This window comes from Chaetodon auriga, chromosome 4, assembly GCF_051107435.1.
Source record: "Chaetodon auriga isolate fChaAug3 chromosome 4, fChaAug3.hap1, whole genome shotgun sequence".
Lineage (NCBI taxonomy): Eukaryota > Metazoa > Chordata > Actinopteri > Chaetodontiformes > Chaetodontidae > Chaetodon > Chaetodon auriga.
Window position 1 is genome coordinate 9785051 of NC_135077.1, and position 14211 is coordinate 9799261.

Consider the following 14211-nt stretch of genomic DNA (forward strand, 5'->3'; position numbering starts at 1 on the left):
ACCCTCACACTGTGTTCACAAAGGGCTGCCAAGCTAGCTCTGACCATGACCCCTTTAGAAGTAACACACATCCTCTGGTCCAGAGGGGGAGACTGGGTGTCACACAATATCCGGAGTTACAAGATCCGATTTGTGAGAAGGAACTTAGTCTTAACGTAACAAAAGAGGGAGACAAAAAAGTACTTATCCCACACACACGACGGGACAATAAGGTTTTTATCTACCGCCCACAGTGGCTCATGGATATCAAAATAAATGAGCCACTTACACTTTCTGATCAGTCAAATATCATTTTCACAATAAAACAGGACAAGCAGCTTTTGTCTCTGATGTTAATTAAAATGTATCTGTTTTGGTCATCCAGAACACCACAGAAGTGCACTTTTTTTTCGTCAACCCAATGTCATCATCTGGCTTGACGAATCAATTGTACTATTTCTCCCGCCAAGTGTGATTACTCAGTACTGCAGAGTCTGGAGAATTTTAATCTGTATTCCAGATGTTGTGGTCTCCTTCTCTTCCTTCTTCCCCCTTTTCAGAGTCTGTTGACCAGCCTTGCCAGCCACTACTAATCAAATGATGAACAACTGACCCTTTGATCTTGCCCATCCCTCTCCTGGCAGGCATGGGAGAATAAACGCCTACCTTGACCTCCACGTGGGCCATGAGCACTGCAAAGCTGGTGAGGTGTGTGCAGGAGCAGCTGGTGTGTGTGCGATTGGTGGCCAGCAGACGACAGTCCTGTGTAGACCAGAATCCCGTCATGGTGCGCTTGGAGTAACTCCAGAATGAACAGTTGGGATTGAAGTTCTCTTCCGAATGCTAGGGGCAAGGGAGGAGGAAGGAAGGAAGAGAGAGAGAGAGAGAGAGAGAGGGAGAGAGAGAGAGAGAGAGAGAGAGAGAGACGGTGAGGGACAAAAAGAAGGAGGGGTGGGGGAGCAGGAAGACAGAGAACAGATACTTAGTCATGGGGAGGTGGGAGGCAGAAACATGGAGTGGTGGGAGAGCCAAAAAAAAAGTGAGAAAAATGGTGGGAGGAATCGGTGGAGAATGGGATGGAGAGGAAGACACACAGAGAGGGAGTCAAATAGACACAACAAAACAACAAACAGAAGGGACAGAATGCGAGAGTGCAGCAACAAATAAACATAGAGCCGTGGCAGGAGGTGACAATGCTGTGTCCGTGCTTGTTGTGTGAGATACTGGAGTGTAGGAGCTGCTTGTGTTGTGTAAACTGATGGAGCTGTGTGTGTTGGGTTTGTAAAGTTACTCGGAAAATGAGCAAGTGAGACATTGAGGATCTTTTAATTGCCAACAAGCTGGATCACCAACTGGATCAGCATTTGCCTGCTGAATGAGCAACACAACAAAACAGTGTTGCACTGAGCACTGCGATTCAATCAGCGTGAAGCAACGTGGAGCCGGAGCTGTTCTTATGTCACTTGGAGCAAGTCGCCGTCAATCGAGTCGCATCTTGTCAAAGCAAGGCTTGATAAGCAAATTGCAAGTTGGCTGCAAGACTTTCAGATCTTGCAACAATGACAATAAATGACACAGCATTTCAACATTTTCTTTTCAAAGCTGTGTTAATTAACTTCTTACATAACTGTGACCGAGAAATCACAATGCTTAGGCACTCTAATTTTCTTATTGTCAACAAATCTCAAGAAAAGACCAAAACCAGCGATGCATTAGTCCATTTCTCAAAGCTTTCCAACTCTCCAAGCCTGTCTGTGGCACTCAGGCACAAGCCCAATTGTTCCTAATGAAAACTAAAATCTTTAAAAACAAGTAACACGCATATGGTTTCCTTTAAGAAGAAAAGGCAAAATAATTTCCTAAAACAGCTGGGCACTGTAGATTTTACAGCAAACATTCCTCAAACATGACTAAGCAATACATTTGCTGGGAACTATTTTCTGCGGATTAACACAGATTTGGTGCTCTAGTAAGTATTTATAACACCAGAAATGATATATGAAATGGAATCCCAGTAAATCCACATTCTAATAAAGAAGCGTGTCACAAATAATGAATATCACCAGCCTTTAACCTCCATTTCTTTTCTATTATCTCACTGCAAATGATTCTTTCATTGTTTACAAAAGGAAGTCATCACCTTGCACCTCTCTTACCTGCAGGTGTTTGACAGTGAAGACCACAGGCTCAGACAGGTAAACCTTATTGCTCTCCTTGTTAATGGATGCTGTGATGACCGGGGAGTTGACGATAACGGAATAATTAGGGTAGACCGCCTCGCTGCTCAGTCTCACGCTTGCATTCTCTGTAGACAGGTAGGAACCCAAGTTCCTGTACAGGACAAAGGCCATCCTGATCTCACCTGTAGGAGGACACACAGGCACATGGAGGAGATGCACTTGATAATTGTTGGCTTAAACCAGAAATAGACTAGTGGATGTGAGAAAGAGCAAGAGAGAAAAAAAAACAACAAAAAAAAAAACATTGCAAGTGGGTTAGTCAGAGAGAAAGAGAGACGGGTCATGGACCTCATAGTGAGAGTGAGAGGAAGTGAGAATATGAGATTTCTCTTTTACCGTTTCTGCCGTGCTGTTTCAGAGTGCTGGCTGACAGCTGGATGGAGTTTCCATGTAGCTCTGACTGAGGGAATGTCAAGTCTGCCAGGTTCCCATCCGTGCTCAGCCTGGCCACTTCCAGCTCTGCAACACGCACACACAAACACACACACGCTAATGTCAAGTCATAGCATAGCACGTTACACCAGGTTTGTTTTGCAGCCTCTTGTAATAACCGTGTTTTCTCAGTAAGTGCTTCACAGCACAACGCGGGAAGGAATCCTGAAGCAGTTTCTATCTTCTTCAAGACAAAGAAAATGAAAGAAGGCTGACACACATCAAAGTGCAATAATGTGGATTTTATACTAAAAAAAGGCAACAATGTCTCCAGGCAACTGGCCAAACACATGGAGGCAGATAATCCAGCCTCTCTCTTGTATTGTGGGAATCTAATTTCACCATCCAGGTTCGTTAGCACATTCCTGATTACGGCTGTGTAATGTATTAGATAAAGTTTCTAATTAAGGACTAATTATACCTTTGGTGTATCGCTATCTTGTGCTTCTGAGTGATTTGGTGATTTAGACACTGCTTTCATGGTGAAAACAGCTCCCTGATCAAATAAACAACACAAGGACGTGCTAAGATGGAAATGAGAGTGGAGGAGGCGGAGGAGGAGGAGGAGGAGGAGTGGCAGAAGAGGGTGAAAGGAAAGGAAGTTGAGGAGGTCAGGGAGAAGTGCTGCAAAGAGGTAAAAAAAAAATATAAAGTGAGTAGTCAAAGGAGCAGAATGGATGAGAGATGGGAAACGAGCAGATTCGTTGACTGGAGTGGCGATAGGTGGAGAGAAGACTATGTCCTCTCACACAGAGTACAAAAGATAGGGCACAAAGAGAGGTCTAGGAGAGAGGAAATGGAGGCAGAGTGAGGCAGGCAGACATAAACACAGACACTGATATGCAAATACTGGCAGAAAGAGAGAGAAACACTGGTTAAGTCTTCCTCACTTGCCAAAGCTAAACATTGAAGCTATGCACACACACACACAGACACACGCATGCACATATATATGTACACACACATCCACACCCACACACAGCGGCGGGGTATCAAAACACGCTGAGTCTAATCTAATTAAAGCATCCTTGTCATGACAATCCTCCTCCGAAGAAACACACTTGTTCATTATCGTTATCACACACGCACGCTGTTACCGCTGTGTTATCCCTTCAAATCACTGTTTTGGTTCTAATAATAACACTATTTATTCATCTGCCTAATACTGCGCTGCATAGTCGCACACACGGACACACACACAGAGACACACACATACAATCTAACACAATAATATCACCTAAAGTAGCTGCAGTGGCTGCTTTAAATGCGTCATTCAAATAATTTATTCCTGTCGCTCACTCTCCTCTGAAAGACTTTAAAAAAAGGGTGAGGGGGGCTTAAAAAGTGCAATGAGGAGAGCGGAGAGGGAGGAGACGGAGGGAGAGAGAGGGAGGGAAGTGAGGATGGAAGAAGAGAAAGAGAGATGAGAGGCGGTATCGGGCCAGTTATGAATAAAGGGAAGAGATAATCACGGTGGATCTGCCCACTGGATTAGCTGGGAGGGAAGATTAACGGCACAAAAAGGAGAGGAACGCAGAGACGAAATTTTCCACAAAAAAAGATGACTTCCTGTTTTAAGTTCTTCAGATATGTGGTAGCCTACATCTCGATGACTGTTTATGTAACCTTATTTATGTGGTGCGCTCAGGGGGAATAGAATGGGGGGGGGGGGATTCGAGTATGAAATTATGTAAGGTGGAAGTGTGCAGGAAGGCAGCTGTTGGGATGAACTGTTGCACTTTAACACAAGTGGAACAAGTCATGTTGTGAGGACCCACTTTTAGGATTCTGTCTCCACTGTGTGTCTGCAATAAGAAAGACTTATCACCATGTCGTGTGACTTAAACAGCCTGGATTTCATTGCTTACTGATGTGGAAGTGAACAAAAAAAAAACCCCTCAGAGCATCGTTTGACATTCCACCAGGACCCTCACCCTCAAGCCTGCACTCATCTATTACTCTTCTTTACTCATCCTCAGTTTTCTCTCTCATCCTCCTCCTCCTCCTCCTCCTCAACTTCTCCTGTTTGACTGAGTAACATAGAAGCCCAGTGAATCCTGGTAATGGGAAGATGATGCGAAGGCAATTTTGAAATCAAAGGGGAAATAAACAGGGGGATAATCAAGGGAAACATAAGTGAGCGCAACTTGCTGGTCTTGGTGCAGATGAAACTGTGGCTCACAGATATATCATCATCCGAAGGCATGAAAAGCAAACAGGGTCTTAGCGCTCAGGTATCTCTGCCTTATTCCACTGCCCGATGATGAGAGGATCAGCGCGAGACGGTGAGAAGAGATGATGGAAGGAGGAAAAAGAGAGAGGATAGGAGAGTGATGTGCACAACGCCATAATAACTAGCTTTGTTCTGCTTTGTCAATTCCGCCTACAAGTGGAGGGAAGGAAAAGGAAAAAATAAATAAATAAAAATTATTGTCTCTGGCAAACAATTCATCCCTGCCTCACAAGCCTCGAGGGTTGTTCTTTTTCTTTTTTTTCCCTGCATTTTGTTCGATGAGGATGGGTCTCTGTGGATATGACCCTTCAAAGCCTCTCACACAACAACCTGGACCTCTTCATCGTGACCTCTTTTTGACAGCTACAGAGTGCAAGCCTGCTCTACATATTAGCTGTAAATACATGTAGTCTATTCTCCATATTGTTTTATGAATGCAGAGTGCCAAGTTTTGCTTAAATAGTTCATCACAGCTATACTTTGAGTTTTCAATTCTTTTTTGCGCTTATGTTTATGGAGCAAGACAGATATTAAGGGTAAAAGGGTAAAATATCTTGGCACGAATGACTAAACTGTCACTCATATTACCTATTAATGGATGGCTTTAAGTATTCTGACAGTAGCCAATGTGTCGAGTCCAGTCAGGGACAAAGAAGGCTAGAGGCTGTGTATCCATGTACTCCCTGAAATTCATATGGTTAAGTTGTACTCATTCCATTTGCCCTTGCTGCTCTTTATCATTTGAACAGTTGTTTCAGTGTTTCTTTAGTGCTTCTGCTCAACAACTTTGGCTCCAAGCTGCACACACGCTGCTGTGCAAAATAAACTGTGTTGAACGTTGTCACATGATGGATAACACAACTGGGCTGCTTCTGTTTCCCACAGTTTAATTTCAACTTTAGATCAGGATATGGGTAAATAACGCAGTCATCTTCTACATCCCTTTCATGTTTATTATGGTGTAGCAGATCAATGTTCTGTTGCTGTTTTTATTCATGCACACAAATTATTAATCTGACCGAGCGGTTTGTGAAGTCGCACAGAGAAAAAATGAATATGAATATGAATTAATATTTTACACTCAGGAGTCAGTCTGAATTTCTTTAAGTCCTGTCAGAAAAATATCTTTCAGATAAAAACCTGTGGCAGCCACATCAAACTGTAATGCAACAGCCACTTACAAACACACAATGTGACAAATACACAATGTTGTACACAGTATTATTACAGTTTAATATGCAAGGGTTTCACTCAGGTATCGTTCACTAACTGTCCAGCATATTTAATGTCAGCTTTTTGGCATTACTGTATTTCATATTCTTGTACCATTTCATTATTTTATCACTGTAATGAATTTATCATGCAGAGCAGCAAGTCATGGTCCTGGTGCTGTTTAGGTCACCTTGCAGCTTCGAGTCACGTGCACAAACTATAAACTCATTTTGCACATCTTTTATCTCAATAATCAGCCTCTACTCATGTCCTTTCACATGTACAGAACGCATGTGTGTGTGTGTTTGATTGCACACATGAAGGATGATGCTATTTTTTGACAAACTTTGAAGTTAGATGGTATACTTTGTTTCTCGTTTGTATTATAAAACATAGATCTGAGGCGGCGTGTTCAGTAATGCCTGCTGTCAGCGTTGCCTCTTACTAGGATATTACATCATATTCTTAGATCTTTAGCAGCCTGAGCTGGTTTACGTTGTTATAGGATCTGTAAAAGGAAAAAAAAACAGTGAAATCTAAGAACCACATTTCTGCCAAAATAAAGGCGTGTGCTAGAAAGTCTTCCTTCTTTTACACTGGACTTGACTGGCAAAGTCAAGAAAACGTGAAAATGCTTTTGTTCCAGCTGAGCCACGCTTCGACTCAAAACCTTAGACACAACCTGTGCAGCCGCAGCCTTCAACACTTGGCCACTGTGTAGCCTCACCAGAGCAAACAGAGGTTAAGTGCCTTGCTTCAGGGCACCTCAACAGGCTCTGTGACAGTTTCAGGGTCCAACTCAGACTGGAGGGTGGCAAAGGAGCCAAAAAATGTACTCACGGATGTTGTCAGTGGTCTCCTGCACAGTGTCAGTCTTGAGGAGGTTGTCAGCCAACATAAAAGCCCCGGTCTCCACGGTGTCAAGGAGCAGAGTGGCCGAGTGCAGCTGCTCGCTGGTGGGCAGCTCCCTCCACGCCGCCTGGGCTCGTGGCTGCAGCAAATTATTCACAGTCTCCACCATAGCCTGGGGCAGCAGTAGAAACACAGAGGTCACATGGAGGAAGCCAATTCTAACACTTTTATCACTTTCAGTCAACGATGCTAATGTGAAAATTTATGCAAATCCATTCAGAGTACATATCACATCGCTACACCATAACTACTGAAGACAGCAGTCAGTGGGATGCAACAGCGAGAATGCAGTGGCTTTTCATTTATCATGTTGATAAATCATGACAACAAAAAATGTTAGCGATGCAAATGTGGCATTCCCATGCAGAAATAACAAAGGCAAAAAACACAGAAGCTGTTAAATAAAAAGGACGTTTCCTCACTCGCAGTCCACACTTCTTAATGTTCATTACCACCTTTTTGTCCCCCGAAATTCTCTTTACAAAAGGATGCTTTGATAGAAAATCCATCACAGATGTTCTGAAAATCATGGAATTAGCTGATCGTAATCATCATGTGTCTACACCCCCAAACCTGCTTCTTTTTTTTCCCTCTCTCTCTCTCTCTCTCTCTTTTTTTAAGCAACAGTCTTATCTTTCAGTTGGAAAACTTGTGCTTGAGGGATTGAGAAGAAATTAGAGTTTTATCAGATAACGTCTGCTGGGTCACATCCAGCCATGCAGAACAGCTTTGAATCCAAAAATATTACCAAACTGAGAAGAGTTGGCTCGCATAGATGAAATGTTCTCCGCGAAACAATACTTATTTTGTCTCCAGCTTGCATTCCTTTATGCTCTTAAGAATTCACCTCCTCATTTTCAGACATGAACACCACACACACGCCGGCATACACATCTTTGAAAGACCCTGGGAGAGATAAAGAAACCGAGAGAAAAGCGAGTCGGTGGAGAGAGGGGGAGAAGAAGGGGAGAGCCATGGGAGAGCGATAAAACAGTCCAGTGAGTCCATGGTGACAGGCGTCCGCTGGGAACAAGGGAGGCGGAAAAGCGAATACAGGTGCTATCAAACACACACATCTCACACTCCCGTCTGTCTCTTTATTTTCTCTTTCTCTTGCTCCCGCTGTAAACCACCCTTTCTGCAAGCGCACCCCCATCCCTCACCAATCTCTCAGTGCTTCTCTGTATCTCTTGAGGAAGGTGGATGGGAAAGTGGAAAAAGGAACGCAGGTGCCATTATACAAGCAAAGGGGGTCTCCAGTGGGGAATTGCAAGGGCAAGAGGGGGGAGAGTGAGAGACATCAGTTTATTGGCATTCACACATCAACCATTTGACTTCCTCCCTGACTGTTTCACTCAGGGTTATGGAGGAGTGAGAGGCCAGGAGGGAGCAGGGAAGACAGCAACAGCGATTGTCGAGAAGTAAAGAGTGTGTTTGTGTGTGTGTGTGTGTGTGTGTGTGTGTGTGTGTGTGTGTCCTAAGCTTTCCAGATAGAGAAACACTGTAGATGATGAGTCACAAGAGTGATAATATGTGCTACAAAACATTCAGTTGGCCTCTGGAATAAGAACTGCACCCACCTGTTTATTTTGGGGGTGTGATACCAACATGTAGATACAGTATATCACACATGTGAAATGGGTGCTTAGCCAACACGCTAATATGATAATATCATGTCCTCTTTTAGCGCTAGCGGCTAATTAGCTGGGATGCATATGGGATGAGTTTGGGAGGGCTACATGTAAACAAAAACTAATTAATCTACCGCTTCAGCAAACAACCCGAATAAACAGGAGTGGATGTGCAGCACAAACATGCATACATACACCAAGCAAACCTGTTTCTGTCTCCATCCTCTCATTGACTGTGATGGCATCCTTTAAAGAAAAGTCCTTTTTGTTACAACTTGAGGATGGTTTTTTTTTGCAGTTTTGCCCGTCATTTCCGTTGTTTTTTTTGTTGTTGTTTTTTGTTTTTATAACACTGAGGATAAGCAATGAAATTTGGTAATACAACATCCGACAGACAATGAGACTGGTTGCAAACAAGCTAGTGGTTAAACAAGTAGTCAATCAGCCAACTGACAAAAAAAAAATTAAGCACCTATTTTGATAATCAATCCTGTGAGCCATTTTTCAAGCAAGAATGCCAAACATTCTCTGACTCCAGCTTCTCAAATGTGAGGCTTTTCTGTTTTTCTTTGTGTTTTATGATAATAAAACTGAATATCTTTGTGTTTTGAACCGTTAGTCACACAAAACAAATTATATGAAGATCAATTTGGCTGTGGGAAAATTGTGAAGGGCAACGTTGACCATTATCTGACATTTTACTGAGAAAATGAGTAAGTAATTCATCTGGAAAATAATTAGCATGATAATCCATAATGAAAATAATCAGTTGACACAACTGTGCCAGCAGGTTTATGATCATTTATCAAGGAAAAATTCCAAAATGTTTGCTTGTTGTAGCTGCTATTTTGTATCACTAGAACTTACACTGCATTTTTAAAGCAAGTAAATAATCAGTCAGTGAGTTAATCAAGTGTAGAACTAATTGGCAGAAGCACTTTATTTAGAAGTAGAAGCAATAATCTCACAATGCATGGATAACTGTTGTCAAAAGTTGAACCAGGAAATTAGTCTGTAAAGTGTGACAGATGTCTGAAAATAATTCGACAAATTGCCTTTGTTATCTCCTCAATGACTTCGTCTAATCTGAGGATTTGTATAAAACCTGTATGATGATGAACGTCAGCAATGTTGCAGCCTTCCCAGATCTCTGCAAACAACTTGGCGAGTAGATTTATTGCAGATACAAATGGTGGCCAAAACAAGTGCTGGATTGGTTGTGTGCATGAATGAGACCATATGCGCTGACATATGCATGCCATACATACAGTGTGGCGGTGCTTTTGTTTAATGTGCAGGTATGTGTGTTTGCATAGTGTATGGGATCCATGTGTGCTTGCAGGAGTGTTGGCATTAAAATGTGTGTGTGTTATGTATGTGTGTGTGTGTGTGTTGGATAGTGTGCACAGGGGGCTGGGAGAAGCATTGCAGTGCATCATTCTGCTCCACTTGCTTTACAGTAGCAGTCCAGGCAACAGCGAGAGAGACAGAGATGAGGATGCTCTGTAGGCACGGCAGATATGACAACAGTAGCGCTGCTTTCCACTCGCTGCTGGTGCTGCTCCCAAGCGCTCACTTTGATGTGTTTCAGATAACCCCCCTTTTCTACTCTCATTAAACTTTTCATTGCTTTTTATTGAACTTTTGATTATCTTGCATTTTCAATTTCATATAATTTTTTCATTGAAATTTAATTCGCTGGTGCTGAGATTGCATCTCTAGAGGAGCGAGATAGGTAAGGAGAAGAAGGGGTGTGATTTCCTTGAGGTCCAGACATCTCCACATCACAAACTCAAAGATGGAATATACGTCTCTGTGTGTGCGTGCGTGTGTGTGCGTGTGTGCGTGCGTGCATGTGGGTGGGTGGGTGGCTGTGCCTGTAAGCTCTGGTGCCGTTGGTGACATTTCTATCTGCACAAGTATGAGGACTTGAGGGCTAAAATGGAGACAGGTTTTTTTTTTTAGGGGTCTTCAAAGAGGGGAGAGACTCTGCAGAGACAGATAAGGATGTCGTTTGTGTGTGTGCGTATGTGGGAATATGTATTACAGGGTAGGCACATGCATGTGTGTGCGCGCCCATGCAGCGTGCGCGCACACACACGCGTGCATGCACCAGTAAATGGGGCAGAAGAGAAATGCTTTGAAGCGTTGGGGTAATCCAGCGTAAACAGCAGCGGCAACACAGAGTAGAGCTGGGCTGTTCTACTACTCCCAGCTACACAAGGGGAACACTGGCACACGCACAAGCACATGTGCACGGCTGTACAGTATGTGTACACACGCGCACAGTAGGACATACTTGGTAAAATGACGGAGTTGGGATGTTAGAAGTATGGAAAGGGGCGAGAGAGGAGGAAAGAACAGGATTTTTTTTTCCTTCGCTCGCTTGGCTGAGCTCTGAGAAAGTGCATGTTTTGAAAATGTTTTCATCAGAGAAGCAGGCTTATCTGTCAGTTGTTGTTGGAGTTTGTCTTCCCTGACAGGATGAGTTTGCAGCTAAATCAGGCTTTAAATTCACAGCATGCCGCGCTCTGACCCGTCATCCATAAATAGAGGGCAAATTAGACATTGTCACTGAGCATCACTGTCTCCTCACTGCCCCCTTTATTGTTTTTCTCTTTCTCTTGCATTCCATTTCTGTTTTTGTGAATATCTTTTTAATTTCGGACCGCCCCCCCCCCCCTCCGTCCTGCCCTCTCTCTTTCTCAGTCCACCTTGCAGACTCTACCTCCCTCCATCAATCCACCCTACAGCATCAAAGCCTCTCCACACCACCAACTTCATCATGAATAAATTGCCAATTTAGTATACATGAAACGAGTCCCCAGTTCCCCAAACGAAGTGAGAAAGGAGAAGAGATGAAGTGTGAGAGGGAGAGAGGAAGAGAGGGAGAGAGAGGAGAGAGAGAGAGAGAATTCAATTATTTTTGTCTCTATTAAGAACCCAAACCTCCTGCCCACTCTCCTCACTTGGCAATTAGTGCTGTAGATAATTAACGAGGAGAGGGCAGCACCACACCACATCCCTAATCACGCACATTTCTATCTGGTGGAGTAAGGGACTGTTGGTATAATTTTGTTTCACATTACTAAGGCTAATTACATAATCGATCACTCGCAGCCCCCTGCAGTAACCAAGGTGTGTGGTGGAATGTTTTGATGTTAACCTGTAACTGGCTGTCTGAGAGCAGCCACTCTTTGAAACATCTTTGCATCTTTTATTGGATTTAAGGCGGCGCATCAAAATGTCTGACCGCTTTGACGTGACAGCATTAGATCATTGTCGAGAATATATTTATATATTTGTGGCGTGCTCGTGTGAGTGTGTATGTGCGTGTCAGCTTGCATGTAGTCCTAAGCCATGTTCTATGATGTGACATTGCTGACTGGTGCTGACGTTAAGACTTTTCAGGGGGGGGGAGAGTGGAAAAAAGCCTGCATCAGGAGAAAAAGAGCTAGCCCATCAAGGGTGTGTGTGTGTGTCGGAGGATGCAGAGAGAGAAAAGGAGACTCTGCAGTCTATCTACAGCACCATGGTTGAGGAAGGTGGGGTCCTTTGATGTTCTCAATTGTGGTTTTAGCTGACCAGGAACATGCCTAAGTAACGTTAGATTTTGCGTTCACAAGGTGAGCCCCGTGGCATCAATATGAACATCAATACGAGCAGATCAACAAGGGCGGAAAATAAATTAATACTGAGCCACAAACACAAGCTGGTATTATTTTTAAGGCACTAAGGCCATGACCAAGCAATACACAACAGAATATCCATCATACTCAGGTCTTCCTCTCTGATTCGGCAGCAGAGAGGGCATTGCATTGAATGGAGATGGATAGTGAGTCATTTGGTTCCAGGCAGGCCTGTTTAGAATTCTGCAGACAGAACTGCAAAATAGATGAGCTATTATTGATATTGATCGTGGCCTCTTATCAGTACCATTGATTCTGAATGCAAAAAATAAATAAATAAATGAATAGAAATTGAAAGCACAAGAATGTCAGCGAACCCTTTGAGGAGACTTAAACTTTGTTAGCCAACACATTCTCACTCGGGACGAGTCACATACGGATGCTTGGTCAGGACTGCTTGGCAGCACTGGGTACCCCTTTAGCATCATTTTTCAACGTGCAGAGCTCCACGCTCAAGTCAGGAATATTAAATATGCGTCTGGTCACACTTTCAAAATAAAGCTTGCTGAGAACAATAATAAACACATGTTGATTAGGTTTGGGAAATGATCAAGATTTGGCTCGAACCTATAGAAATTGGACAACCCCGCACGAAAAAATAAACTTTAATGGAGGACCCAGCACCTTAAAAATTGATGCCAATATAGTGTCATGTGACAAGTTGGGAGTGAGAGCAGGTTGGGTTAGCAGACACCAGTGGATGGCCATCAGTGATTCTGATGCACGCTGTAGTTCAGGACCAGAATAAACATGTTAAATAAGCACACTCCTCAAAGGGTTAGAATTAGGATTCTTAGAGTAAAGTGTTGTAACACACACACAGGCTTGCTTTGCTGATTACATGCTGAGTGTGAAAAAAAAAACAAAAAACAAAACGATAAAGAACACGTGGGACTATGGTGTGGCAAAGTAATCAACGACACCAGGAAGCGGAAATACCTGTGTGAAAAACCTGCAGGACCTTTCTCTCTTCTGAAGCTGCAAATTCAAACAATTCAGCTGTTAGCGACATAACACCTCTCAATCACACACACGCACACACACACACACACACACGGGTGCACAGAGGCAGTCACACCCACTTCATTAACATTGCACAAAAAGACTTTGGTGGCTGACAGATATTGCTATTCTCCTCACTTGGATATATTTCCACTCCTTCTCCCCTTTCCTTCCAGACTGTTGTCCGTAATTCCCCCTGTTCCTCCGTTCCCTTTCCTACACATTCTCTGCTTCTACCGTCAAGTGAATTGATGGCATTAATTACTCTGCCGCTCGTGCGTGATTGGTCATATTTGATTTCCTAACAAAAATTAGCATAATAAGCCTGCATATTACTCAATTAGGTACATATAATTGGGCCATTATTGAGGAGGATTGTGTTTCCTTTTCCACAGAGGACTTTTTTCCTCCAAATTCAACCTTTAACAGGCCATTTGGTCAACAGCAAAACACAGATTAATTGATTCCACTTAACACATGCTCCAGTATGTATTCACTTCGTGTGTTACTGAATTACTTAGCGTGGGACCACAGGAGATGTAAAGAGTGTGATAGTGAGACAAAAAGAGGCTGAAAGGGAGACGGAAAATAAAACGGATCCAGCGGCTCAGAAGGTACAGCTGAAAAAAAGACAGTGACAATATAAGAAGTGGCACCAGCTGTCAATCTGGCTGCTAAACCCCGCCTATCACTTTTGACCTCGGCAGAGCCAATCAAGGGACCGTCGACCATCCAGTCAGTCAGTCAATTAGCCAGCCAAGCCAGCCAGTCAGCAATTCCCCATTGATTTAACTCACTTTAACTGAACGGCTACACAAACAAAGCACAGAACTAAATTATTTCCTTGTCTAGCGGGGTAGTAAAACCAATCCTTTGCATAC

The 14211-nt window shown here is 43.3% G+C and overlaps 1 protein-coding gene across 8 annotated transcripts in view; it reads right to left on the reverse strand.

The window, feature by feature from the left end:
- adgrl3.1 (adhesion G protein-coupled receptor L3.1) overlaps positions 1-14211 on the reverse strand; it is a 109835-nt gene that overhangs the window by 22916 nt on the left and 72708 nt on the right. For all 8 annotated transcript variants that reach the window (XM_076729506.1, XM_076729505.1, XM_076729503.1 and 5 more), the window contains exons 11-15: positions 13268-13306; positions 6937-7120; positions 2556-2678; positions 2136-2341; positions 646-822 (exon numbers count right to left, since the gene is read on the reverse strand). In XM_076729506.1, coding sequence (XP_076585621.1) covers positions 646-822; positions 2136-2341; positions 2556-2678; positions 6937-7120; positions 13268-13306 — 729 coding nt within the window. The remainder of the gene's footprint in view (positions 1-645; positions 823-2135; positions 2342-2555; positions 2679-6936; positions 7121-13267; positions 13307-14211) is intronic.